Source organism: Artemia sp. Qi Xiang Cuo, chromosome 6 (genome assembly GCF_049724085.1).
Source record: "Artemia sp. Qi Xiang Cuo chromosome 6, ASM4972408v1, whole genome shotgun sequence".
Taxonomy (NCBI): Eukaryota; Metazoa; Arthropoda; class Branchiopoda; order Anostraca; family Artemiidae; genus Artemia; species Artemia sp. Qi Xiang Cuo.
Genome location: NC_142799.1, coordinates 13094994 through 13121382, shown reverse-complemented (window position 1 = coordinate 13121382; position 26389 = coordinate 13094994). Strand labels below are relative to the sequence as shown.

The 26389-nt window shown below is 32.8% G+C and overlaps 1 protein-coding gene across 2 annotated transcripts in view; it reads right to left on the bottom strand.

The window, feature by feature from the left end:
• The window catches only part of pcm (5'-3' exoribonuclease pacman), a 221926-nt gene that overhangs the window by 171311 nt on the left and 24226 nt on the right, over positions 1-26389 (bottom strand). For both annotated transcript variants that reach the window (XM_089090490.1, XM_089090491.1), the window contains exons 3-4: positions 16862-16956; positions 4109-4322 (exon numbers count right to left, since the gene is read on the bottom strand). In XM_089090490.1, coding sequence (XP_088946616.1) covers positions 4109-4322; positions 16862-16956 — 309 coding nt within the window. The remainder of the gene's footprint in view (positions 1-4108; positions 4323-16861; positions 16957-26389) is intronic.

Genomic DNA, 26389 nt, shown 5'->3' with positions numbered 1-26389 from the left:
CATATGTTTGAATTTTTTACACTCGCCCAGGTTTCTGAAGCGATGAGGCAAACCTTCCAGATTTGTCATCCTGGAGAAATTCAGCCAAAGAGAGTGGGTACAAATGCTTTTATTAACAGTGTCTCTGATATTATCGATACTACCACAAAGTTTGATACTGATGATGTGGGTCCGCAACCCTAGTGAAGTACCACTCATTCCTGTCGATGCTTTTTGTGCGTTGAGTTGCCGTGTAAACTCCTGTTTGTCTAAGTTACGCTCTTTGTCTGAGTGTGTGAGAACTCTTCTGCCTGGAAAAACTGGATATCCTCCGTCGTTAATGCAAGAGCGTTCTGTCTCTTCGAAACCGTCCTATGCAGTTATTCTAAAAAACCTACCTACTGACCTCAAAGATCCTATTGAGCGCAAAGAGACCCTTGAGACCCTTGATGGTCATGATGGCATCGTAAGTGTGAGACCTGATCCTGTCAAGAAAAGATGGGTAGTTCATACCCGAGATAAAGCCTCAGCAATCTCTCTCGCCACCACTGCAACTAGTCAGCTTAATGTGTCCACTCATATCCTTAATCAAAAAGTGCTTGGTATTTTGAGTGACATCCCTGCTGGTATGGTAAAATTAGAGTTTATTAGTATGATTACCGGTTTTGCTGATGCAACTAAAATTGGAAGGTCCAGATCCTTCCGCCTTGAATTTCTTGACGATGCTGCCCTAAATAAAGCTATAAAAGATGGTCTGTGTTTGGGATATGAGCTTTTTAAAATTAGATCTTTCCAGAAATTACCTCCTAGATGTTACCGTTGTCAATCGCCAAACCATATTGTCGGTAATTGCCCACTCCCTTCGACTAATCAAAAGTGTTCACTAGACATTGCTGGACATTGTAACACAGGTGATAATCTTTGCACTGAAAGCCCGAATTGCGCCAACTGCGGGGGAAATCATGTTTCCTATAGTCTCAGATGCCCCGTGTTAAAAAAAAGCTCTGAATAAGGATAAGAAATAATTGTTAGTGGCAATAGATTTCGCTTTGTTTCATTTAATATTAACGGAACCAAAGACAAAGATCTTCTTATTGATGAGCTTCTTAATTAACGTATAGTTTTCCTACAGGAACATTTTTTAAATAAAGCCAATACAGATACTCTTAAACGGTCACCCACCCACCACTCGTTTGTACGTGAAGCTAAAAAAAATACGTGGTCGGCCCTCTTGGGGGCCTTGCACCTTTAGTTCGCCTAGCTCAGAAGCCTGGGCTTATTTCTTCTGATCATAATTTACTGGCAATAAAGTGCGGTAATATGGTCTTCATCAATGTCTATATGCCACGCAATCGTAAGAACATTTCTTCCCTATCTTCCTTCGGGGGTGCTTGCCAGCGTCTCAGGATACTTCTGCTAAGAGTGACTAATCAGAGGTTAAACTGGATTGTAGCTGGTGATATTAATGCCAATCTTCTGTCCCAATCTAAAAGAAGTGACCTGTTTTTTGATGCTTTGCCTAGTGGCTATCAGTTAGTCAATAAGGAAAAAGAATTTACCTATATTCATAACCGTGATGCTGCTAGATCAAACCTTGATCATAATATAGCTTCAAACGGATCACTTTTGGTTCCTCATGTCATTGTTTTGGATGATAAAATTGAGGATGATCACTTGCCTTTAACTTGTGAAATTGAGTCGCCTGTTCTACTGACTTATGACCTTTCTTCTAACAACAATAAATGGTTTGATAGGCCAAATTGGAAACGAGTAAATTCTGAAGTTTATTTGTATGTTCTTTGCTTGTTATTGTCAAGCCTGAAAGTGCCTTTTCACCTTCTATAAATCTCCGTAAGGTCACCGACAGCTAAGATTGATTTAAATTGCTACTATTAACAGCTCGTGCATTGTTTGAGGTCAGCTGCTTCAGCTTAAGTTCCTGTTGAACGTGTTAAATTTGGCACCGGAAAACCGTTGTGGAATATGTGCCCAGAAGTGAAAAAAGCTAAACAACGCGCGAAGTTTTGGCTTCACCTTTGGATTGCTTGTGATCGGCCGAGGTCTGGCAAAACATTTAGAATTAAGCAAAATTCGAAACGTCAGTTTAGATCTTCTTTGCGTCAAGCCCGCCTGGATGCTTTGGATGGCCCCTCGGATCGGAAGTCTTGGTCCAATGTAATTAATAGCAGCAAGTGTGTGCCTGCTGCCGTTTCGATGATCAAAATAAGTGATTTTGTTGCTCATCTTACTCGTGTTTTTTTTCTATATTTAATCGTTCTATCGAGTCCATGTTTTCTTCCTTATTGCTTAAAACTATTCCTCAAGTTCTTCAGCAAGCCCATATATTGTCAATATCTGGAGGTGATATCTATCAGGCTTTAAAGAGGGTTAATAAATCAAGTGCTCCTGATATGGATGGTCTGTTTTATAATCACTTCACCATTAAGTGTCCATTATTGTGAACACACATTCAGCTCCTATTCCAAATGTGTTTAGCCTAGTCATTAGTTCCAGATAGTTCCCTTTCGGGAATCGTAACATCTGTTTTGAAAAAGGGAAAGGACGCAGAACAGTGTTCCAGTTATCGACCACTTACGGTGTTCTGCTTCATGAGCAAGCTGTTAGAGCATGCCGTATTGCCTGAAATTTTGACTAAATGTTTTTTTTTTATTATCAAGTTGGGTTCAAAGCTGGTTTTGGTTGTTCTCAAGCCCATCATGTATTTGGTCAGTTGCTAGTCTCGGCAAAAATGCAAAAAAGGTAACTACATTTTTGCTCGGTTGACATCTCGGGCGCTTTTGACAACGTTGTACATTCGCAAGCACTTCATTGCTTAGTTAGATCAGGAGTCAATTCTTCCGTCGTAAAAGTTCTTCAATATTAGTATTTTAATTCGCTGGTTTGGTTGAAATGGATGTCTGATACTGCTCTTTACGCTAAAGTTTGACTCTTTCTTCTTTTTAAAACAATGAAAAACCTTAGCGTAAAGAGCGGGGCGTTGAGGAGGGGACAGCCCCTTTCATATACGGAAAATTTCTGTCGTTTTAAGTTTTAATTTCGCTCTTTACTTTCAGTTAAAAATCTTGTTTTTTTTTATTATTTAATTTCTGATGTTTTTTAAATAATGCAGGGATATGCTTCATAGCAATGTCCCTTCCCCCATGAAAACGTCCTCAATGAAAAGATCCTCCCACGTAACCCTCGATCCCCCCCCCCCTACTACAAGACAAAATCCCCTTGAAAACGTCTGTATATTTCCCAATAACCAATACTATATGTAAACATTGTGCTCATAACTTGCAGCCCTTACTCTGGGGAATGTGAGGGATTAATCATCCTCAAAGACATAGTTATTATATTTTTCGACCATGCTGAACAAAATGGCTATCTTGAAATTTTGATCGGGTAACTTTGGGAAAACAATTAGCGTGGGAGGGGGCATAGTTACCCTAAGTTTTTATGGTCACTTAAAAAGGGCACTAAAACTTTGAATTTCCATTCCAATGAGCCCTCTCGCGATATTCTAGGATCACTGGGTCGATACGATCACGCGTGGGGAAAAAAGCAAATAAACACACATCCATGATCTTTCTTCTGGTAAAAAATACAAAATTCCACATTTTTGCAGATAGGAGCTTGAAACCTCTACAGTAGAGTTCTCTGATACGCTGAGCCTGATGGTGAGATTTTCATTAAGGTTCTGGGATTTTTAAGGGGTTTTCCCCTTTTTCGAAAACAATGCAAATTTTCTCAGGCACTTAACTTGATGGGTAAGACTAAACTTGATGAAACTTATATATTTGAAATCAGCATAAAAATCCGATTCTTTTGATGTATCTATTGGTATCAAAATTCCGTTTTTAGAGTTTCGGTTACTTACAGTAACCGAAACTTACTTACAGTTAGTTACCACGAACTGTTTGATTTACTGTGCTTTTATTACTGCTGTTTTTCAATCAAGATAAAAAAAAAATACAAGATTCTGCTCACCAACAACCTTGGCGATCTTAATATTGTATTTATGACAGGTCATATTCTAAAAACAACCTCTCAAAAAAGAAATACAAGAGCAAGGATAAGGTTATAAAAAAAGAACAGATACTGAAAATGAGAGGAAAATTTAATCTACCTCGTGTCCCGAAAGGACGACACGGCAGTTCTGCCATAATGGATCTGTCGAAATTTTCTTGGTAACAAAATACTTCAGCTGTTCTTGTAGCTTCACCATAAACTCTGTTCCTGGCGTAATACAATTGGAGTCAAATCTCTCCTCTTCTGGCAAAGCTTCTCCTTTCCGTTTTGCCTCTTCTTCGCGCAGTATAGCTTCTTTAGCAGAGCGAAACCTAAATTTAAAAATTACTTTATTTCTAACTACTACTACTGCTGCTACTTACAACTCACTGCAGCACCAAGCCACCTCAGGCCAACACAGCTACGCATGCCCCTTCTCCATCCCAATCTATTCAAAGCTTCCCTCTCTATACTCTCCCAAGATGTTCTCATTTCCCTTAAATCTTTCCTTACGAAATCCTCCCACCCCATTCGGGGGCGATATGCTTTCCATTTGGCCCTAGACAGTTACCAGACAAGAACGACCTTAAGCAAGTCAGCTAGTTGGGTACACAAAATAATTCATAGGCGATTTTTAACATTTCTAATTTCTTCATTTCTAACATCTTAAAAAAAATCTCTTCATTTTGGGAAATGTTTGGAAAATCATGACTGGAGCAATTGACGAGTCAAGTAACAACACAGGGAATTATTTTTCGGCAAAGCCGAAACAGTCATACCGAGCTTAACATACTTTTTCTAAAAATGATAGGTTAAGCCCCCAATTTGAAAAGAATTCTCATCAAGTCATGGTAAATGTCTATGAGTACCCATGATCAAATCAGTAAAGTTGTTAAGGTAACATGACAAGCTTAAATATAGTATGTATTAAGGAAATATTAAATAAATGAGTTCTTGTTACACAAACATCTCGAAATACTCATTTTCAACTCTCTCTCCTTTTCATCTCTGAGGACCATTTTCAACTAAATAAATCCAATAGGTAGGACTCTGAAGTATACCTCAGTCGCCATGTAAGGAGGCCATGGAAAAAGAATTTAAATACCATTACTATTACTAATGCTAACGGTATTAGTTAAACTTTCAGGGAACCATGAAGGCGGTGTAGAACCGAATCAAAAAACTATGCAGATGTAGGTTATCAATGGGGTGTATTAGCAATATCCTAGTAACAGTTTAGGGTACTAAGCTGAAACTCCAAGGGCTACTAATATTACTACCACTTTTGCTACTACTTCTACTACTATTGAACTAAATCAAAATAGCTTAAGTGCATTTGGAATGTCAGAATACATCAGGTTGTCAAGATATCTTAGGATTAAAATAGGTTATAAAGTAGAAACTTTCACGGAAAGTCTATGTTGCTTTTAAACTAAATCAAAAGGCACCATGTTTATGCTGGTTGTCAATAAAACACCTCAGCAATATCTTATGAATGACTGAGAGTAGGAAGTTGAGATTTTCTTGGCTACTACTATTACTACTTCTGCTCTTAGTATTGAACATAATCAAAAGGGTGCAAGTGTATCCAGGTTGTCAAAATAGCGTAGACACAATGTCTTAGGATCAGAACGAGGTATTAAGTTTTATTTTTCAAGGAAAGTTGAGGAGGTGTAAAACTAAATCAATAGATACTATGTGTGTCCAGAATTTCAAAAGTACATAATTTTTGAAAATTAATGAAAAATTTTGTTAAACATATAACATATTTTGTCAAACATAAACATATAAATACTAAGCCAAAATATGGATTCTTATAGAAAATTTTTGAAAGATTTTAAAATATTCCTTTCATAGCTAATGAAAGACTACCTGAACCAAAAACGAACAGAGATTAATCTAAAAAAACTTTTCACAAAAGATTTTCTTCAAAGAAAAGCAAAGAGCCACATTAAACCTGGTTAGTTCATCATCACCCTTAACAATTCTGAAAGTTTGAACTTAATACCCTAAACCATTCCTGGGATATTGCTGATACGTCCTTTTGACAACCTGCATGCACATAGTGTGTTTTGATTTAGTTCAACTTCCCCCTAAACATTCCCTGAAAGTTTCACTTTAATACCCTTAGCCTCAGTAGTAATAGTAGTCGTAGTAATTATAACAGCAGCAGTGTACACAGAGTGCCTTTTGGTTAGTTCACAATCTCTCTCAACACAACCTCAAAGTTTCAACTTAATACTCTAAGTTGTTCCTGAGAAATTGATCATACATCCTTTTAGCAACCTGAATGCACATAGTGCGTTTTGATTTAGTTCAGCATTCCCGTAATTATTCCCTGAAAGTTTTATTTTAATACCTGTAGCCTCAGCAGAAGTAGTAGTCGTAGCAGTAGTACCAATAGTGGTAACTAGTGCCTTTTGGTTAGTTCAACATCTCCCTGAACATGCTCTGAAAGTTTCATTACTCTGATCCTTTCCCAAGATATTGCTTAAATGCCCTTTTCAAAACATGCATGCACATAGTTTGTTTTGATTTAGTTGAAACTCCCCCTAAAGATTCCCCGAGAGTTTCACCTTCATACCACTAGCCTCACTAGTTGTAGCAGTAGCAGGAGTATGCACATACTGCCTTTTGATTAATTAAAAACCCGGCTCAACTGGAAGTTTCAACTTAATAGTCTAATCCGTTCTAAGATATAATCTACATGCTCATAATGTATTTCGATTTAGTTCAACATCCCCTTAAAATTTCACCTTAATACCCTTAGCTTCAGTAGTAGCAATAGTTGTAGTAGTAGCATTAGTAGGAGTATGCACATTGCATTTTTTTTTTTTTTAAACATCCCCCTCAACACATGCTAAAAGTTTCAAATTATTACCATAAAAAGTTCCTCGGACATTGCTGATACGTCCTTCTGACAACCTAAATGCACCTAGCGTGTTTTGATTTAGTTCAACACTGTCTCAACATTCCCTGAAATTTTCACATTAATACCCTTAAATTTAGTAGCATTAATATGAGCAGTAGCCTGCAAATACTGCCTTTTCGTTATTTCAGCATCAATATCGCAATCTACCACTCAATTGAGGACCCAAGTATTTTAACTGTTGTTACGAATTTTTTCCCAATGTAAATACGTGTCACAAACTTTACTGTTTGGTAAAAAAATAATAATAAATAACAATATCCTCCTCTAACCTTTGTTTTTTCGTTTTTAGGAATGCTAGTTGCATATTGCACACATACAACGAGATAGCTGCCAGCATGAAGAGCTTAGTATATTATAAACTATAAAACCTATACAAGCGAAGACTGTCTACGAGAAATTTTTTCTAGTAGTGATAAAGGCCTTTTAGTAGCCTTTATATCATTACAAAACAAATAGTTGTGCATCAATTTCTTCCTAAGAGAAATTGGAGAAACAGTGGCTTAAAAACACGCTTTTTTAGTGTATTGAAAGTATAGATATTGAAAGTATAGATTGTAAGTATAGACATAGTATGGAAAGTATAGATTATTAACAAATAGTTGTGCTTCAATTTTTTCCCAAGAGAAATTGGAGAAACAGGGGCTTAAAAATACGCTTTTTCAGTGTATTGAAAGTATAGATATAGTATTGAAAGTATAGATTATTAACAAATAGTTGGGCATCAATTTCTTCCCGAGAGAAATTGGAGAAACAGGGGCTTAAAAATACGCTTTTTCAGTGTATTCAAAGTATAGATATTGAAAGTATAGATATTGAAAGTATAGATATAGTATGGAAAGTATAGATTATTAACGAATAGTTGTGCATCAATTTCTTCCCAAGAGAAATTGGAAAAACAGGGGCTTAAAAATACGCTTTTTCAGTGTATTCAAAGTATAGATATTGAAAGTATAGATATTGAAAGTATAGATATATTATTGAAAGTATAGAAAGTATAGATTATTAACAAATAGTTGTGCATCAATTTCTTCCCAAGAGAAATTGGAGAAACAGGGGCTTAAAAATACGCTTTTTCAGTGTATTCAAAGTATAGATATTGAAAGTATACATATTGAAAGTATAGATATAGTATGGAAAGTATAGAAAGTATAGATTATTAACTAATAGTTGTGCATCAATTTCTTCCCAAGAGAAATTGGACAAACAGGGGCTTAAAAATACGCTTTTTCAGTGTATTCAAAGTATAGATATTGAAACTATAGATATTGAAAGTATAGATATAGTATTGAAAGTATAGAAAGTATAGATTATTAACAAATAGTTGTTCATCAATTTCTTCCCAAGAGAAATTGGAGAAACAGGGGCTTAAAAATACGCTTTTTCAGTGTATTCAAAGTATAGATATTGAAAGTATACATATTGAAAGTATAGATATAGTATGGAAAGTATAGAAAGTATAGATTATTAACGAATAGTTGTGCATCAATTTCTTCCCAAGAGAAATTGGAAAAACAGGGGCTTAAAAATACGCTTTTTCAGTGTATTGAAAGTATAGATATAGTATTGAAAGTATAGAAAGTATAGATTATTAACAAATAGTTGTGCATCAATTTCTTCCCAAGAGAAATTGGAGAAACAGTGGCTTAAAAATACGCTTTTTTAGTGTATTGAAAGTATAGATATTGAAAGTATAGATTGTAAGTATAGACATAGTATTGAAAGTATAAATTATTAACAAATAGTTGTGCATCAATTTTTTCCCAAGAGAAATTGGAGAAACAGGGGCTTAAAAATACGCTTTTTCAGTGCATTGAAAGTATAGATATTAAAAGTATAGATATTGAAAGTATAGATATAGTATTGAAAGTATAGAAAGTATAGATTATTAACAAATAGTTGTCCATCAATTTCTTCCCAAGAGAAATTGGAGAAACAGGGGCTTAAAAATACGCTTTTTCAGTGTATTGAAAGTATAGATATTGAAAGTATAGATATTAAAAGTATAGATATAGTATGGAAAGTATAGAAAGTATAGATTATTAACAAATAGTTGTGCATCAATTTCTTCCCAAGAGAAATTGGAGAAACAGGGGCTTAAAAATACGCTTTTTCAGTGTATTGAAAGTATAGATATTGAAAGTATAGATATTGAAAGTATAGATATAGTATGGAAAGTATAGAAAGTATATATTATTAACAAATAGTTGTGCATCAATTACTTCCCAAGAGAAATTGGAGAAACAGGGGCTTAAAAATACGCTTTTTCAGTGTATTGAAAGTATAGATATTGAAAGTATAGATATTGAAAGTATAGATATAGTATTGAAAGTATAGATTATTAACAAATAGTTGTGCATCAATTTCTTCCCAAGAGAAATTGGAGAAACAGTGGCTTAAAGACGCTTTTTTAGTGTATTGAAAGTATAGATAATGAAAGTATAGATTGTAAGTATAGACATAGTATGGAAAGTATAAATTATTAACAAATATTTGTGCATCAATTTTTTCCCAAGAGAGATTGGAGAAACAGGGGCTTAAAAATACGCTTTTTCAGTGTATTGAAAGTATAGATATTGAAAGTATTGATATAGTATTTAAAGTATAGAAAGTATAGATTATTAACAAATAGTTGTGCATCAATTTCGTCCCAAGAGAAATTGGAGAAACAGGGGCTTAAAAATACGCTTTTTCAGTGTATTGAAAGTATAGATATTGAAAGTATAGATATAGTATGGAAAGTATAGAAAGTATAGATTATTAACAAATAGTTGTGCATCAATTTCTTCCCAAGAGAAATTGGAGAAACAGGGGCTTAAAAATACGCTTTTTCAGTGTATTGAAAGTATAGATATTGAAAGTATAGATATAGTATTGAAAGTATAGAAAGAATAGATTATTAACAAATAGTTGTGCATCAATTTCTTCCCAAGAGAAATTGGAGAAACAGTGGCTTAAAAAGACGCTTTTTTAGTGTATTGAAAGTATAGATATTGAAAGTATAGATTGTAAGTATAGACATAGTATGGAAAGTATAAATTATTAACAAATAGTTGTGCATCAATTTTTTCCCAAGAGAAATTGGAGAAACAGGGGCTTAAAAATCCGCTTTTTCAGTGTATTGAAAGTATAGATATTGAAAGTATAGATATAGTATTGAAAGTATAGAAAGTATAGATTATTAACAAATAGTTGTGCATCAATTTCGTCCCAAGAGAAATTGGAGAAACAGGGGCTTAAAAATACGCTTTTTCAGTGTATTGAAAGTATAGATATTGAAAGTATAGATATAGTATGGAAAGTATAGAAAGTATAGATTATTAACAAATAGTTGTGCATCAATTTCTTCCCAAGAGAAATTGGAGAAACAGGGGCTTAAAAATACGCTTTTTCAGTGTATTAAAAGTATAGATATTGAAAGTATAGATATAGTATTGAAAGTATAGAAAGTATAGATTATTAACAAATAGTTGTGCATCAATTTCTTCCCAAGAGAAATTGGAGAAACAGGGGCTTAAAAATACGCTTTTTCAGTTTATTGAAAGTATAGATATTGAAAGTATAGATATAGTATTGAAAGTATAGAAAGTATAGATTATTAACAAATAGTTGTGCATCAATTTCTTCCCAAGAGAAATTGGAGAAACAGGGGCTTAAAAATACGCTTTTTAAGTGTATTGAAAGTATAGATATTGAAAGTATAGATATTGAAAGTATAGATATAGTATTGAAAGTATAGAAAGTATAGATTATTAACAAATAGTTGTGCAACAATTTCTTCCCAATATAAATTGGAGAAACAGGGGCTTAAAAATACGCTTTTTCAGTGTATTGAAAGTATAGATATAGTATTGAAAGTATAGAAAGTATAGATTATTAACAAATAGTTGTGCATCAATTTCTTCCCAAGAGAAATTGGAGAAACAGGGGCTTAAAAATACGCTTTTTCAGTGTATTGAAAATATAGATATTGAAAGTATATATATAGTATTGAAAGTATAGAAAGTATAGATTATTATCAAATAGTTGTGCATCAATTTCTTCCCAAGAGAAATCGGAGAAACAGGGGCTTAAAAATACGCTTTTTCAGTGTATTGAAAGTATAGATATTGAAAGTATAGATACAGTATGGACAGTATAGAAAGTATAGATTATTAACAAATAGTTGTGCATCAATTTCTTCCCAAGAGAAATTGGAGAAACAGGGGCTTAAAAATACGGTTTTTCAGTGTATTGAAAGTATAGATATTGAAAGTATAGATAGAGTATTGAAAGTATAGAAAGTATAGATTATTAACAAATAGTTTTGCATCAATTTCTTCCCAATATAAATTGGAGAAACAGGGGCTTAAAAATACGCTTTTTCAGTGTATTGAAAGTATAGATATTGAAAGTATAGATATAGTATTGAAAGTATAGAAAGTATAGATTATTAACAAATAGTTGTGCATCAATTTCTTCCCAAGAGAAATTGGAGAAACAGGGGCTTAAAAATACGCTTTTTCAGTGTATTGAAAGTATAGATATTGAAAGTATATATATAGTATTGAAAGTATAGAAAGTATAGATTATTAACAAATAGTTGTGCATCAATTTCTTCCCAAGAGAAATTGGAGAAACAGGGGCTTAAAAATACGCTTTTTCAGTTTATTGAAAGTATAGATATTGAAAGTATAGATATAGTATTGAAAGTATAGAAAGTATAGATTATTAACAAATAGTTGTGCATCAATTTCTTCCCAAGAGAAATTGGAGAAACAGGGGCTTAAAAATACGCTTTTTCAGTGTATTGAAATTATAGATATTGAAAGTATATATATAGTATTGAAAGTATAGAAAGTATAGATTATTAACAAATAGTTGTGCATCAATTTCTTCCCAAGAGAAATTGGAGAAACAGGGGCTTAAAAATACGCTTTTTCAGTGTATTGAAAGTATAGATATTGAAAGTATAGATATTGAAAGTATAGATATAGTATGGAAAGTATAGAAAGTATAGATTATTAACAAATAGTTGTGCATCAATTTCTTCCCAAGAGAAATTGGAGAAACAGGGGCTTAAAAATACGCTTTTTCAGTGTATTGAAAGTATAGATATTGAAAGTATAGATATTGAAAGTATAGATATAGTATTGAAAGTATAGAAAGTATAGATTATTAACAAATAGTTGTGCATCAATTTCTTCCCAAGAGAAATTGGAGAAACAGGGGATTAAAAATACGCTTTTTCAGTTTATTAAAAGTATAGATATTGAAAGTATAGATATAGTATTGAAAGTATAGAAAGTATATATTATTAACAAATAGTTGTGCATCAATTTCTTCCCAAGAGAAATTGGAGAAACAGGGGCTTAAAAATACGCTTTTTCAGTGTATTCAAAGTATAGATATTGAAAGTATAGATATTGAAAGTATAGATATAGTATGGAAAGTATAGAAAGTATAGATTATTAACTAATAGTTGTGCATCAATTTCTTCCCAAGAGAAATTGGAAAAACAGTGGCTTAAAAATACGCTTTTTCAGTGTATTCAAAGTATAGATATTGAAAGTATAGAGATTGAAAGTATAGATATAGTATTGAAAGTATAGAAAGTATAGATTATTAACAAATAGTTGTGCATCAATTTCTTCCCAAGAGAAATTGGAGAAACAGGGGCTTAAAAATACGCTTTTTCAGTGTATTCAAAGTATAGATATTGAAAGTATACATATTGAAAGTATAGATATAGTATGGAAAGTATAGAAAGTATAGATTATTAACGAATAGTTGTGCATCAATTTCTTCCCAAGAGAAATTGGAAAAACAGGGGCTTAAAAATACGCTTTTTCAGTGTATTGAAAGTATAGATATAGTATTGAAAGTATAGAAAGTATAGATTATTAACAAATAGTTGTGCATCAATTTCTTCCCAAGAGAAATTGGAGAAACAGTGGCTTAAAAAGACGCTTTTTTAGTGTATTGAAAGTATAGATATTGAAAGTATAGATTGTAAGTATAGACATAGTATGTAAAGTATAAATTATTAACAAATAGTTGTGCATCAATTTTTTCCCAAGAGAAATTGGAGAAACAGGGGCTTAAAAATACGCTTTTTCAGTGCATTGAAAGTATAGATATTAAAAGTATAGATATTGAAAGTATAGATATAGTATTGAAAGTATAGAAAGTATAGATTATTAACAAATAGTTGTCCATCAATTTCTTCCCAAGAGAAATTGGAGAAACAGGGGCTTAAAAATACGCTTTTTCAGTGTATTGAAAGTATAGATATTGAAAGTATAGATATTAAAAGTATAGATATAGTATGGAAAGTATAGAAAGTATAGATTATTAACAAATAGTTGTGCATCAATTTCTTCCCAAGAGAAATTGGAGAAACAGGGGCTTAAAAATACGCTTTTTCAGTGTATTGAAAGTATAGATATTGAAAGTATAGATATTGAAAGTATAGATATAGTATGGAAAGTATAGAAAGTATAGATTATTAACAAATAGTTGTGCATCAATTACTTCCCAAGAGAAATTGGAGAAACAGGGGCTTAAAAATACGCTTTTTCAGTGTATTGAAAGTATAGATATTGAAAGTATAGATATTGAAAGTATAGATATAGTATTGAAAGTATAGATTATTAACAAATAGTTGTGCATCAATTTCTTCCCAAGAGAAATTGGAGAAACAGTGGCTTAAAGAAGCTTTTTTAGTGTATTGAAAGTATAGATAATGAAAGTATATATTGTAAGTATAGACATAGTATGGAAACTATACATTATTAACAAATATTTGTGCATCAATTTTTTCCCAAGAGAGATTGGAGAAACAGGGGCTTAAAAATACGCTTTTTCAGTGTATTGAAAGTATAGATATTGAAAGTATTGATATAGTATTGAAAGTATAGAAAGTATAGATTATTAACAAATAGTTGTGCATCAATTTCGTCCCAAGAGAAATTGGAGAAACAGGGGCTTAAAAATACGCTTTTTCAGTGTATTGAAAGTATAGATATTGAAAGTATAGATATTGAAAGTATAGATATAGTATGGAAAGTATAGAAAGTATAGATTATTAACAAATAGTTGTGCATCAATTTCTTCCCAAGAGAAATTGGAGAAACAGGGGCTTAAAAATACGCTTTTTCAGTGTATTGAAAGTATAGATATTGAAAGTATAGATATAGTATTGAAAGTATAGAAAGAATAGATTATTAACAAATAGTTGTGCATCAATTTCTTCCCAAGAGAAATTGGAGAAACAGTGGCTTAAAAATACGTTTTTTTAGTGTATTGAAAGTATAGATATTGAAAGTATAGATTGTAAGTATAGACATAGTATGGAAAGTATAAATTATTAACAAATAGTTGTGCATCAATTTTTTCCCAAGAGAAATTGGAGAAACAGGGGCTTAAAAATCCGCTTTTTCAGTGTATTGAAAGTATAGATATTGAAAGTATAGATATAGTATTGAAAGTATAGAAAGTATAGATTATTAACAAATAGTTGTGCATCAATTTCGTCCCAAGAGAAATTGGAGAAACAGGGGCTTAAAAATACGCTTTTTCAGTGTATTGAAAGTATAGATATTGAAAGTATAGATATAGTATGGAAAGTATAGAAAGTATAGATTATTAACAAATAGTTGTGCATCAATTTCTTCCCAAGAGAAATTGGAGAAACAGGGGCTTAAAAATACGCTTTTTCAGTTTATTAAAAGTATAGATATTGAAAGTATAGATATAGTATTGAAAGTATAGAAAGTATAGATTATTAACAAATAGTTGTGCATCAATTTCTTCCCAAGAGAAATTGGAGAAACAGGGGCTTAAAAATACGCTTTTTCAGTTTATTGAAAGTATAGATATTGAAAGTATAGATATAGTATTGAAAGTATAGAAAGTATAGATTATTAACAAATAGTTGTGCATCAATTTCTTCCCAAGAGAAATTGGAGAAACAGGGGCTTAAAAATACGCTTTTTCAGTGTATTGAAAGTATATATATTGAAAGTATAGATATTGAAAGTATAGATATAGTATTGAAAGTATAGAAAGTATAGATTATTAACAAATAGTTGTGCAACAATTTCTTCCCAATATAAATTGGAGAAACAGGGGCTTAAAAATACGCTTTTTCAGTGTATTGAAAGTATAGATATAGTATTGAAAGTATAGAAAGTATAGATTATTAACAAATAGTTGTGCATCAATTTCTTCCCAAGAGAAATTGGAGAAACAGGGGCTTAAAAATACGCTTTTTCAGTGTATTGAAAATATAGATATTGAAAGTATAGATATAGTATTGAAAGTATAGAAAGTATAGATTATTAACAAATAGTTGTGCATCAATTTCTTCCCAAGAGAAATCGGAGAAACAGGGGCTTAAAAATACGCTTTTTCAGTGTATTGAAAGTATAGATATTGAAAGTATAGATACAGTATGGAAAGTATAGAAAGTATAGATTATTAACAAATAGTTGTGCATCAATTTCTTCCCAAGAGAAATTGGAGAAACAGGGGCTTAAAAATACGGTTTTTCAGTGTATTGAAAGTATAGATATTGAAAGTATAGATATAGTATTGAAAGTATAGACAGTATAGATTATTAACAAATAGTTGTGCATCAATTTCTTCCCAATATAAATTGGAGAAACAGGGGCTTAAAAATACGCTTTTTCAGTGTATTGAAAGTATAGATATTGAAAGTATAGATATAGTATTGAAAGTATAGAAAGTATAGATTATTAACAAATAGTTGTGCATCAATTTCTTCCCAAGAGAAATTGGAGAAACAGGGGCTTAAAAATACGCTTTTTCAGTGTATTGAAAGTATAGATATTGAAAGTATATATATAGTATTGAAAGTATAGAAAGTATAGATTATTAACAAATAGTTGTGCATCAATTTCTTCCCAAGAGAAATTGGAGAAACAGGGGCTTAAAAATACGCTTTTTCAGTTTATTAACATTATAGATATTGAAAGTATAGATATAGTATTGAAAGTATAGAAAGTATAGATTATTAACAAATATTTGTGCATCAATTTCTTCCCAAGAGAAATTGGAGAAACAGGGGCTTAAAAATACGCTTTTTCAGTGTATTGAAAGTATAGATATTGAAAGTATATATATATTATTGAAAGTATAGAAAGTATAGATTATTAACTAATAGTTTTGCATCAATTTCTTCCCAAGAGAAATTGGAGAAACAGGGGCTTAAAAATACGCTTTTTCAGTGTATTGAAAGTATAGATATTGAAAGTATAGATATTGAAAGTATAGATATAGTATGGAAAGTATAGAAAGTATAGATTATTAACAAATAGTTGTGCATCAATTTCTTCCCAAGAGAAATTGGAGAAACAGGGGCTTAAAAATACGCTTTTTCAGTGTATTGAAAGTATAGATATTGAAAGTATAGATATTGAAAGTATAGATATAGTATTGAAAGTATAGAAAGTATAGATTATTAACAAATAGTTGTGCATCAATTTCTTCCCAAGAGAAATTGGAGAAACAGGGGCTTAAAAATACGCTTTTTCAGTGTATTGAAAGTATAGATATTGAAAGTATAGATATAGTATTGAAAGTATAGAAAGTATAGATTATTAACAAATAGTTGTGCATCTATTTCTTCCCAAGAGAAATTGGAGAAACAGGGGCTTAAAAATACGCTTTTTCAGTGTATTGAAAGTATAGATATTGAAAGTATAGATATAGTATTGAAAGTATAGAAAGTATAGATTATTAACAAATAGTTGTGCATCAATTTCTTCCCAAGAGAAATTGGAGAAACAGGGGCTTAAAAATACGCTTTTTTAGTGTATTGAAAGTATAGATATTGAAAGTATAAACTGAAAGTATAGATATAGTACGGAAAGTATAGATTTAGTGTATTGAAAGTATAGCCTACTAGACAACCACAAAGACCAAAATGTTTCATGTTACCTGCGACCCCTTTGTTGATTCATTTTGGCTCTGGGCGCCACGCCATCAACAGCCATGAAAAACAGCTTTCTCGGTCTAATCATTCGAAATAAAACCTAAAGCAAACACTCTGTTAATAAGCAATTGAGGTCAATCAAACCTGGGAATATACAATTGGAAACTGGCATAATTTATTTCTAGAGGCTTTTCAGTGCCTTAAACGGAAGTGCTGGGTAATTATTTTCCGGTTTCTCATATGTTGGCGCAACTAGTGGAAAACGGAAACTCTTTAGGTGAATGTTTTTGGTTAACTTAAAAAGGACACAGAATAAAAAAAAATATATATTTTTGATGAGGCTGCTCTCTATTTTGATGTTCCTTTTGAGGCTTTAAGCCCTCTCTCACCCCATCATACAGATAAATTCACTGAATTCCACTTATTAGTTGGTTGATATGCAATATTGAGCATAAATCAATGAACTCAAAAGGAAAACTCAATTGAACCAAGATTACAGCTAATTTTCCATAATAACCGTTCACTTCATATGGGCCGCGTATAAGCTTATGGACAAATTGCACCTCAGCGGAGAGGTATATCTTCAGTAACTATGATGGTTCAGACATTGAATTTTGATGGTTTAAGATTAATAGGCTTTTTAAAAATATTTTGCTCAATTGTATTTAGCTCTATTCGGGTTAAAATTGCTATTTATGAGATCAAATAGGCAGGAAACGCCACTTTGTTGTGGCATGGCCAGTCAATTTTGTCATTAAAAGAACATTAGAACTTAGCATGTGAGTTGAATACCTCCCCTTCCAATATTTTACGGTTTCTGGTTCAACAAGATCACCCCCTACCCCTAAAAAAAGAAAAAAAAACACCCGTGACTATCCTTTTCCGTTAATATAACCACATTTCGAATGCTTGTACAGAGAGTTGAACCGTCTGGTCTGAGGTTTTCAGACATGTTAAACCTTAAAGTATATTTTAATCAAAACAACAACTCTTTGCCCCTTCTTTGAATCATGCACTTTCTTGTGCTAGTAACTCTTAATAGGTAACTTAGAATTGAATCATTTTCAGATGTTTGGAATCGCATTCAATTGATGCTTTCTTTGTTTTCAAACTTGGATTCTTAGTTAGAGCTTCAATCAGTGGCGTCAATTGGGGACAGAGGGGGAAGCATTTTCCTTCCTCCTAGATTTTGAAAATGTATGTATGTATGTATGTATATATATATATATATATATATATATATATATATATATATATATATATTATTTTTTTTTTTTTGGGGGGGGTACTTACATTGATCAAACATTAAAATTACTCCTCCCAGATTTAAAAAAAAAAATATATTTTGCCCTCCCCCCACGTTGTCGTGGATTGGATCCACAGGCTCCAATTGACAAGAATCCTCTTTAATTTTTGCAAGTTGTTCATTGCTAAGAATGGCTTGAATAGACAACTTGACACCATATTGGTCAATTGAAGGTTCCACAAGAAATAAAGGAAGCCAGATTATTTAATTCGTAAAGCTATGCTATTTTTCATTACATTTTTATTTTTCGAAGGCTTCCATACAGCTTTTATTCACCAGCTCGTGTTGGAGGCCTCTGCTTAACTTCGTGATTAAGCTCGTGATTAGGGCCTCTGCTTATAACTTCAGCAACCACTATATTAACACAATACTCAAATTATTCTTAATACAAAACGAAACCACTATTCAAAATTAGAAGACATGTCTCTTTTTACCTCTTGTTTATCAAGATTTCCTGTCTTAGAAACAGCCTCCCCCCAAGTACACTTTAGAACCTATTCTGTAGTTTCTCATGGAGGGGGAATATTTGGGACTAATTATTGAGGAGGAAGTCACTCAATACACAATTAAGTGCAAAGGTGTAAAAAGCCTAAATTTTAAGAGGCTGGAGCTGGTGTTCATTTTTGTTAAAGATTACGAAAAATATTCTGATGTGCTTTTTTGACAATGATTAATTAGAAAAAAGTTTTCCAAAAATAAAAAGAGGTAAAAAAATAATGAAGAAAAAAGATAAAGAAAAGTAAAGCAAAATATATAAAAAAGTAAAAACTACGTTAACTAAAAAACGAACATAAATTACGTAATTTAAGAAAACATTTTTAAAAAAAAAATCCGCAGAAAAATAAAAAGCCAATATTAAATCTAAGACTAAAGCTTCTAAAACTCACATTTTAGATCTACAATCTAAATATAGTCATATGATAATTCACACTTAAAACAAACAAAAAACTACTATAAATGAATACATGAAGTCTAAAGCAAACCCACCTAACCATCTACGAAAGGTCAGAGCGTCATTTGCTCTTTACTGAAAACGATCTGCATTTCGAGCAATGTGCTTTTTATTTGTCCTAGCACAAACATCAGCAAAAAAAAACACAGAGTAAAATCACAATGGGAACCAAGATATACAAATAAGAGATACCCCCAATAAGAGCAGAGCTACCCCCCCCCCCCCCCATGAAACCCTCTAAAAGACAGTGTCATTTCTGTTTTACTAAAAACAATTGATATTTCAAACAGTATTATTTTTTTTTTGTTCAATAAGCAATATAAAAAAGAAAAAACCACAATGCTTATCAACATTACACAAAAGAAAAAAACTTCCTTAGTACAAATATGACTTTTTATTTAACTATACAATTTTAAATGGCCTTTTTGTTTCAAAAGATTTTTTTGTTCAAACATGTAGAAAATTGGTGCCTAAATAAAATTTTAATAAATATCAGTAATTTTTTAAGCAATCTACTGAATTTGTTGAGGCAGTATTTTGGACTGGTGAGTGAATAAATGATTTACCATTTAGTTTCTTATGAAGAAAACGGTTTCGTCTGAAAGAAATGTGTTTAAAAAGAATAAAGTATTGATAAAAATTTACTACATGGACAAATATATCAGACTCACGAAACTGGATTAATCATTTAAAATATAGCCTAGTGATATTGATTTCTGCAAGTATCGGCCATTTTTTTCATTTTCAGTGCTATAACGATAAAAGAGAAGCTTTTTAGAATACGTGTTTTTCCTTCAATGGAGCAAAAACGGCACTCTGGCCAACAGAGGGTTCAGTAGGGCAGTAGCTCCACTCTTATGCGTGGAAATTCATGTTCGCTTTAAGTCTGATTTGATTATTCATTTTTATTTCTGTTCGTTTTAAATTTCATCTGTTCATCCATAGTAGTATCTGTTTTTTTATATATTTGACATGATTATTCACTTCAAGTTTTGTTCATTTTGGGTTTTATGTATTGATTCAAAGTAGTTTCTGTTCACATTTTAAATTTTAATTATTATGTGTCTTTATTTCTCCTTGTTTTAGATTTTAATATGGCTCATTACTTTCCATTTAAATGGTTTTTTTGAAAGTTTTTAAAATCAGTTTTAGTTCGTTTTTTAAGTGACATGGACATGATAAGGGCCAATTTGATAAGAGAAGCCTTTGTCGTATATATAATGCATTTTCACATCACATGATTTGTTTTTGACACTCCTATATAAACTTTTCGTCCCTCCAACAAATAAAAAATTACCTATTATTCTTCAGGTTCTGCAAGAATTTTCTCACCACCCCTTTTTTGGACTCGTAATAGCTACATCCCCCCAACAGTACAGTGTTTTAGGGATTTGTCGAAAAATTGATGAAGGTTTGCTGACTACTATATTAATAAAGAAGGAAAAACGACCAAAAATGGGGTTTTTATAGGCCGAATGAAGATACTGAAAAAACAAAAGCGAATATTTCGAGAGGACAAACGCCTCTCTTCTTCAGCGCTATACCAGGAGTAAAAGGCGATATATTTAAAATACAAGATTCTTTCCTTCTAAAGATGATTCGGGCAGAAATTAAACGTCCCCTAATTGAGATCAAATACCGCGTCCAAGAGTCTAAATTCTTAATCAGCAAAAAGAGAAAATTGCATTCTAGCTTCAGTCAAACAACGACGCTAGTCGTTCGAAAATCGCTAAGATAATTAGTAGCAAAAAAATGCTATGCACAATATTTCAAAGGAAGTTTAAATGGCAAAAAAACCGTGTGAATGCTTGAATCATCAAAAACATTTAAAAGAGTCCATTGGATGAAAGATTTACATCCTCTGTCCTCTTGGGCCAATGGCGAGCAGTCCTTACAGCGCAGGACAAAAGAACTGCGTTTGGTTGTGGGGTATATGTGCTTTTTAATTTTAATCGTAAGTCTGACTTGAGAAGATCCATTGAGATAGAAGTTTTAACTCTTTCATCTCGGTCACCATTATTGTCATTGAAGTGACCCGTTGCTGTGCAACTAAGTATGTAAGTTCAATAAATCTATTGTCTTTTTATCAGTGTTTATTTCATTTATATGTCTGCGTATAGTCTAATAATAGGTAATTAGTTCGTAAGTCTCCGAGGTAAATGCTCCCAAAGGAATTTGATCTCCAGATAGCCCGAGAAAAAGAGGCCACGTTTTTTTTCATCCCTACAAACACCAAAAGTCGTTACCGCCACAGCTTAGAAGAATGTTTCTAACCCCTGCTAGCCTATAAGAATTCGTATCTCTTAAGTCAGATCTAATTGAGCCGTGGAAACAAAGCTCTGAGGCGTCAAAATCTATAGTTCAATAATTCTTAATTCCTCGTAACCATTTACATAACAAATGGCGCGAGTCGGAAATTGGAGAAAAACTTGCGAACTAGTTAGGCTATGAAACTTTGTAATTTGAATTTAATTGTTGGGAAAGATACAGACATATAAGAAAAGTTATTAGGCCTATTGCCGCTAAGCTACGACAGGAAAACCTTTATATCTCATAGGAGATAGTAGCATCCCCCAAAATAGATTAATTAAAAATAAATTTATTTTCAATTGATTCAAAAAAAATGGAAGGACTAAACGATTTATTAATAATGCAGAAGCTAGTCGCGAAAAATATAGAGATAGTAAAATCTATACCAGAGTACAATGGTCAGTCAGATATTGACGAATTTGATATCCAATTGACCCAGTTTTTACAATTAACAAAGACAGATGTCAGAGCGTTAAAAGACATGCTCCTACTACGATTAGGAGGCTTAACCTTAACTTTTCTAAAACAGGTCGAACATACCATAGGCAATAACGCCAACTTGCCAATAAATACGGTTGATGACTTGTTAAAAGCATTCAAAGAGAGATTCATAGAAACCAGTTCAATAAATAAATTAAAACACGGAGTAGTGAACTTTGATTTTTCACAGAATATACGAGAATACCTGGATAATATACGCATTTCTGTAGAAGCAAAATACGGAAGTGGTTCCGGACAACTGTATGAAAAAGTCATACTAAAGACCTTTTTGCAAAAGCTACCCTAAAAACTAGATAGATCAATAAAATCCTAGAATACTCACTCGTTGTATCTTACTATTCAAGAGGTAGATCAAGTAATTAAAGTAGATACAATGTTGTTTTATCATAGTAATGCGGGAAAAAATAACTTAGACGACTCAAACACGAACCCAATTTTCAAGGACAACAAAGCATTCCCCAATTTATTTTCAAGGGATAACTCCCCAGTGGCACAAAGAAATAAAACGCCAGAACCCGCTAGGCAGAAAACAGTACGTTTTCAGCCTATTAACCCTACGATAACAAGGTGCTATAATTGTAATAGTGTTGGCCACATAGCGAGAGAGTGCCACTATGTCCCCAATCCCATACCAAGAAATGCTGTCGGTAATACGCAAAATTACGGCAACAATTTGTTCGAAAGAACAAATTGTAGCCCCGGGCGTGCAATAGGCTATAGCCAGGGGGATTGCGCCAATCAGTACCTTATAATGGGTACCAACAAAATTTGTATAACCCTCCCCCCAACAGGCAAATTAATTACCGGTTTGAAAACCCAAATACTCGCCAAGGCCAATATAATGCGAGAATGCAATATAGAAATCACGAAAATTTGCCGATGAGAAATGAAAATTTTGCAAGCCAACGGTATTGGCAGGCAACGCCAGCAAACGGCACTGACAGGAGGAATCCACATTACCATAATAATACATGGAGAAGACAGACAGACGTAAATCATTTAAATATGCCTACGGAACCCAATACGTCTGAATATCTATTACGGGCACCAACACATGAAATAAATCCTCAGGGAAACGTTTGGGGCACCTCAGAAACATAAATTGGACCCTGAGGGTGCCAGGAATATTTAATAGGTCCAAGACAATATTAGTGCCTTCTTGTAGTGATATTATTAACAAGTAACCTATATCTAATGATTTTTGTATAGAAAATGTATATTCTAAGGCCTTAGTTGACAGCGGAGCTACTGTAAATATCATACTCTTGCGTATTTAATATGTTGCCTCTGCACATTAGGTGACAGAGCAACCCTAATAATCCTAATTTAACAAGCTTGGCAGGTCAAAAGCCAAATGCAAAAGGGTCAATTTTTCTAAACGTAGAAAGAGACAATAGAACCTTCATGACAAATTTTATTATATGTGATAATTTCCCATATGAGGCTATTATAGGAGCAAATTTTCTAAGGTCTAATAGAATACTATTAGACGTAGCCAATGAGAAGCTTGTCTACCCAGCTAGGGTAGGGGAAGAAATTTCTACCTTAAGAAATCGTAACAGATATTACGAAGACAACATAACAGTAAAAAAAATTTCTAGTGGTATAATGTCGAAGCATTTTAAACCTCATGTCTCGCAAAGACAGGGCATAATTGGAAATTTGTTCAATTATCCTGAGAGATATTGCAGAAATGAAGTAAATTTAAATAATAAAAGTAGTGAACCTGCGAGAATAAAAATAGGAGACATGCGACAGTACAGGTCAAACGAAATTAAGAAAACAGTGGAATTATGGAAGAAAATAATAAAACCCAACGTGACGCCGCAAGATGCCGCATTTGCGCAGCTTAGCGCCAGTATGAATCTAATAAAAAATGAAAATAAAGAGAAATATTACGGATTTGCGATAAGGAAAACAAAAGTCCCTCCCAAAGCTATCCAAATAATTCAAATGTCACAGATGATTGAACCAGTGACTAGCAAATAAGAAATATGGTTTGAGAAACCGTCTGAAATACCCGAAAATCTGTTATGCGAGGAACAGATTGTATCTTTTGAAAAAGGGGAAGGTTTTATTTGGGTAACCAATAACCATGAAAATGATACAATTACAATTAAAAAGGGGACGTGTCTAGTTCAAATCCAGGTTTTAACGGAAAATGATTTAAATACATGGGAAAATTCTAAAAGAAACCTAGTTAACGGTATTAAAACTTCAAATAACAAATATCCTTTAACTAAAGCACAATTTTTAAACAAATTTAATATGGATCATACTACGGATATGTAAATTAAGAAAACATTATGCGAATTATTATGTAATTTTATGGATTTATTTTCTTAATATTAAAATTACATCGGTTCAATTCCATTTTATTAAAATAAAATTTAAATGACCAGTGATCCCGTTGCACAACAGCCATACCTTGTGCCATATAAGCACAAAAATTGGTTAAAAAATAAAATCCATGAATTAGAAAAAAAACTAAATTATACGCCCAAGTATAAGTCCGTATAGCGCACAAGTGATCTTAGTACCAAAAAAGAATGGAGATCTTAGACTCGTAGTAGATTATAGGGCTCTCAACAAACAAGTAGCTAGTGATAAATTTCCTCTACCAAGAATAGATGAAATTCTTGACTCTATATCAAGCCAAAACATAATTTTTACCTCTTTGGACCTTACCCAAGGCTACCACCAAGTAAAAATAGCCGAAAGGGATGTCCGTAAAACTGCATTTTCAGCATCCAAATATGGTTCTTATGAATACTTAAGAGTACCATTTGGACTTAAAACAAGTTCAAGCGCGCTATGTAGACCCCTATTGCACCTGTTAAGAGGATTAAAGAATATAATTCATTTTGTTGACGATATTATATGCGTGGGGGAAAACACCGAACAACACTTAGCAACGTTAGCTAAGGTGTTCGAGAAGTTCAGACAAGGAAATTTAAAATGTCGGCCTGAGAAAGTAAATATATTTCAATCTAAGATTAAATTCTTAGGAGTAGTAGTAACCCAGGGAGAGATATCCCCAGACCCTGATAAAATAAAATGTGTTGAAAACCTCAAGCCCCCCAGAACTATGAAAGAATTAAGGGAAATTTTAGGACTTACTGGCTACTTTAGAAAATTCGTACGCAATTATGCCCAAATTGCGAAGCCCCTCGCAGAATTAACCAAATCACACTCCCACAGGGTTACCTGCTCACAGGAGGCTCAAACGTCCAGAGACCGTCTCAACCAGGCAGTCTTGTCTGGAAATATAGTAGCACTCCGTGACTTTAAAAAAGGGCAAGTAATCTCTACAACTGATACTAGCTAAAAAGACATTGGCACCCTTCTTTCTCAAAAAATCCAGATCAAAGACCTTAGACCTCTCCAGAGACTGTCTAAAAAAATAAAAAAAGTTATATGCTATTCAAGTAAAACTCTATCTAAAGGCGAAAGTAGTTATTCCGCCACAAACTTAGAATTGTTATCTATTATCTACCACTTGGACCAATTTAGACATTATTTAATTGGTAGAAAATGTTTATTACGATCAGACCATAAAAGCTTGCAGTACCTGCGCACATTTAAAAACCCCACGGGCATTCTAGCTAGATTGATTATGAAAATCCAAGAACTAGATTATGAATTTGAACATTTAAAGGGAAAACAAAACGCAGCTTGCGACTTTTTGAGTAGATACCCAGAAAATAGTCCATCAGAAGCTGAAGAAAATGAAGTTGACGCCATAATTACTAAGAGCAATCATGGATTTAAGAAAAACAAAGTCAAAAACGCAGTAAAAGAAAATAAGATTAACTATTGTCCCTTGTCTTTGGAAAATATAAAAAGAAAGCAAAAAAGGACGAAATGTGTGTAGCACTAATTGATTATTTTGTAAATGATAAGGCGTTACCGGATAAATTCAAAACTCTTAGAAAAGACATAGATAATTTTTACTACGACCTTGATGAAGAAATACTTTGTAGAATTGTGACTACTGAGACAAATAGAAACCAAACCTCGATAATACCTGTGTTACCACAAAACTTAATAGGGCCTGCATTTGAATATTTTCATTCGGACACAGGTGGACATTTAGGAGTTATGAAAACGCTACATAAGTTAAAACAATGCTTTTACGTACAATCTGCGCTGAAAATACTTAAATAATTTGTAAGTACATGCGAAGCATGCAATTTAAGAAAAATCCCCCTCGCTTATCCAAATCCTCCGAAGGGACGGATCCCGGTAGTAAGGTACCCCTTTAATATCATCTCATTCGATCTATACAGGACAAGCGGAGGCCTACCTGTTTCTAGCAGAGGCCATACTTGTAATCTTTCGGTTAAAGAACATTTTTCAGGATTTACTTTTGCAAGAGCATTAAAAAATCAAGGTTCTTATACCACAAGAAAAGCATTAGCAAAATTTTTCTTACATTTTGGCATTCCTAATAAAATTTTGAGT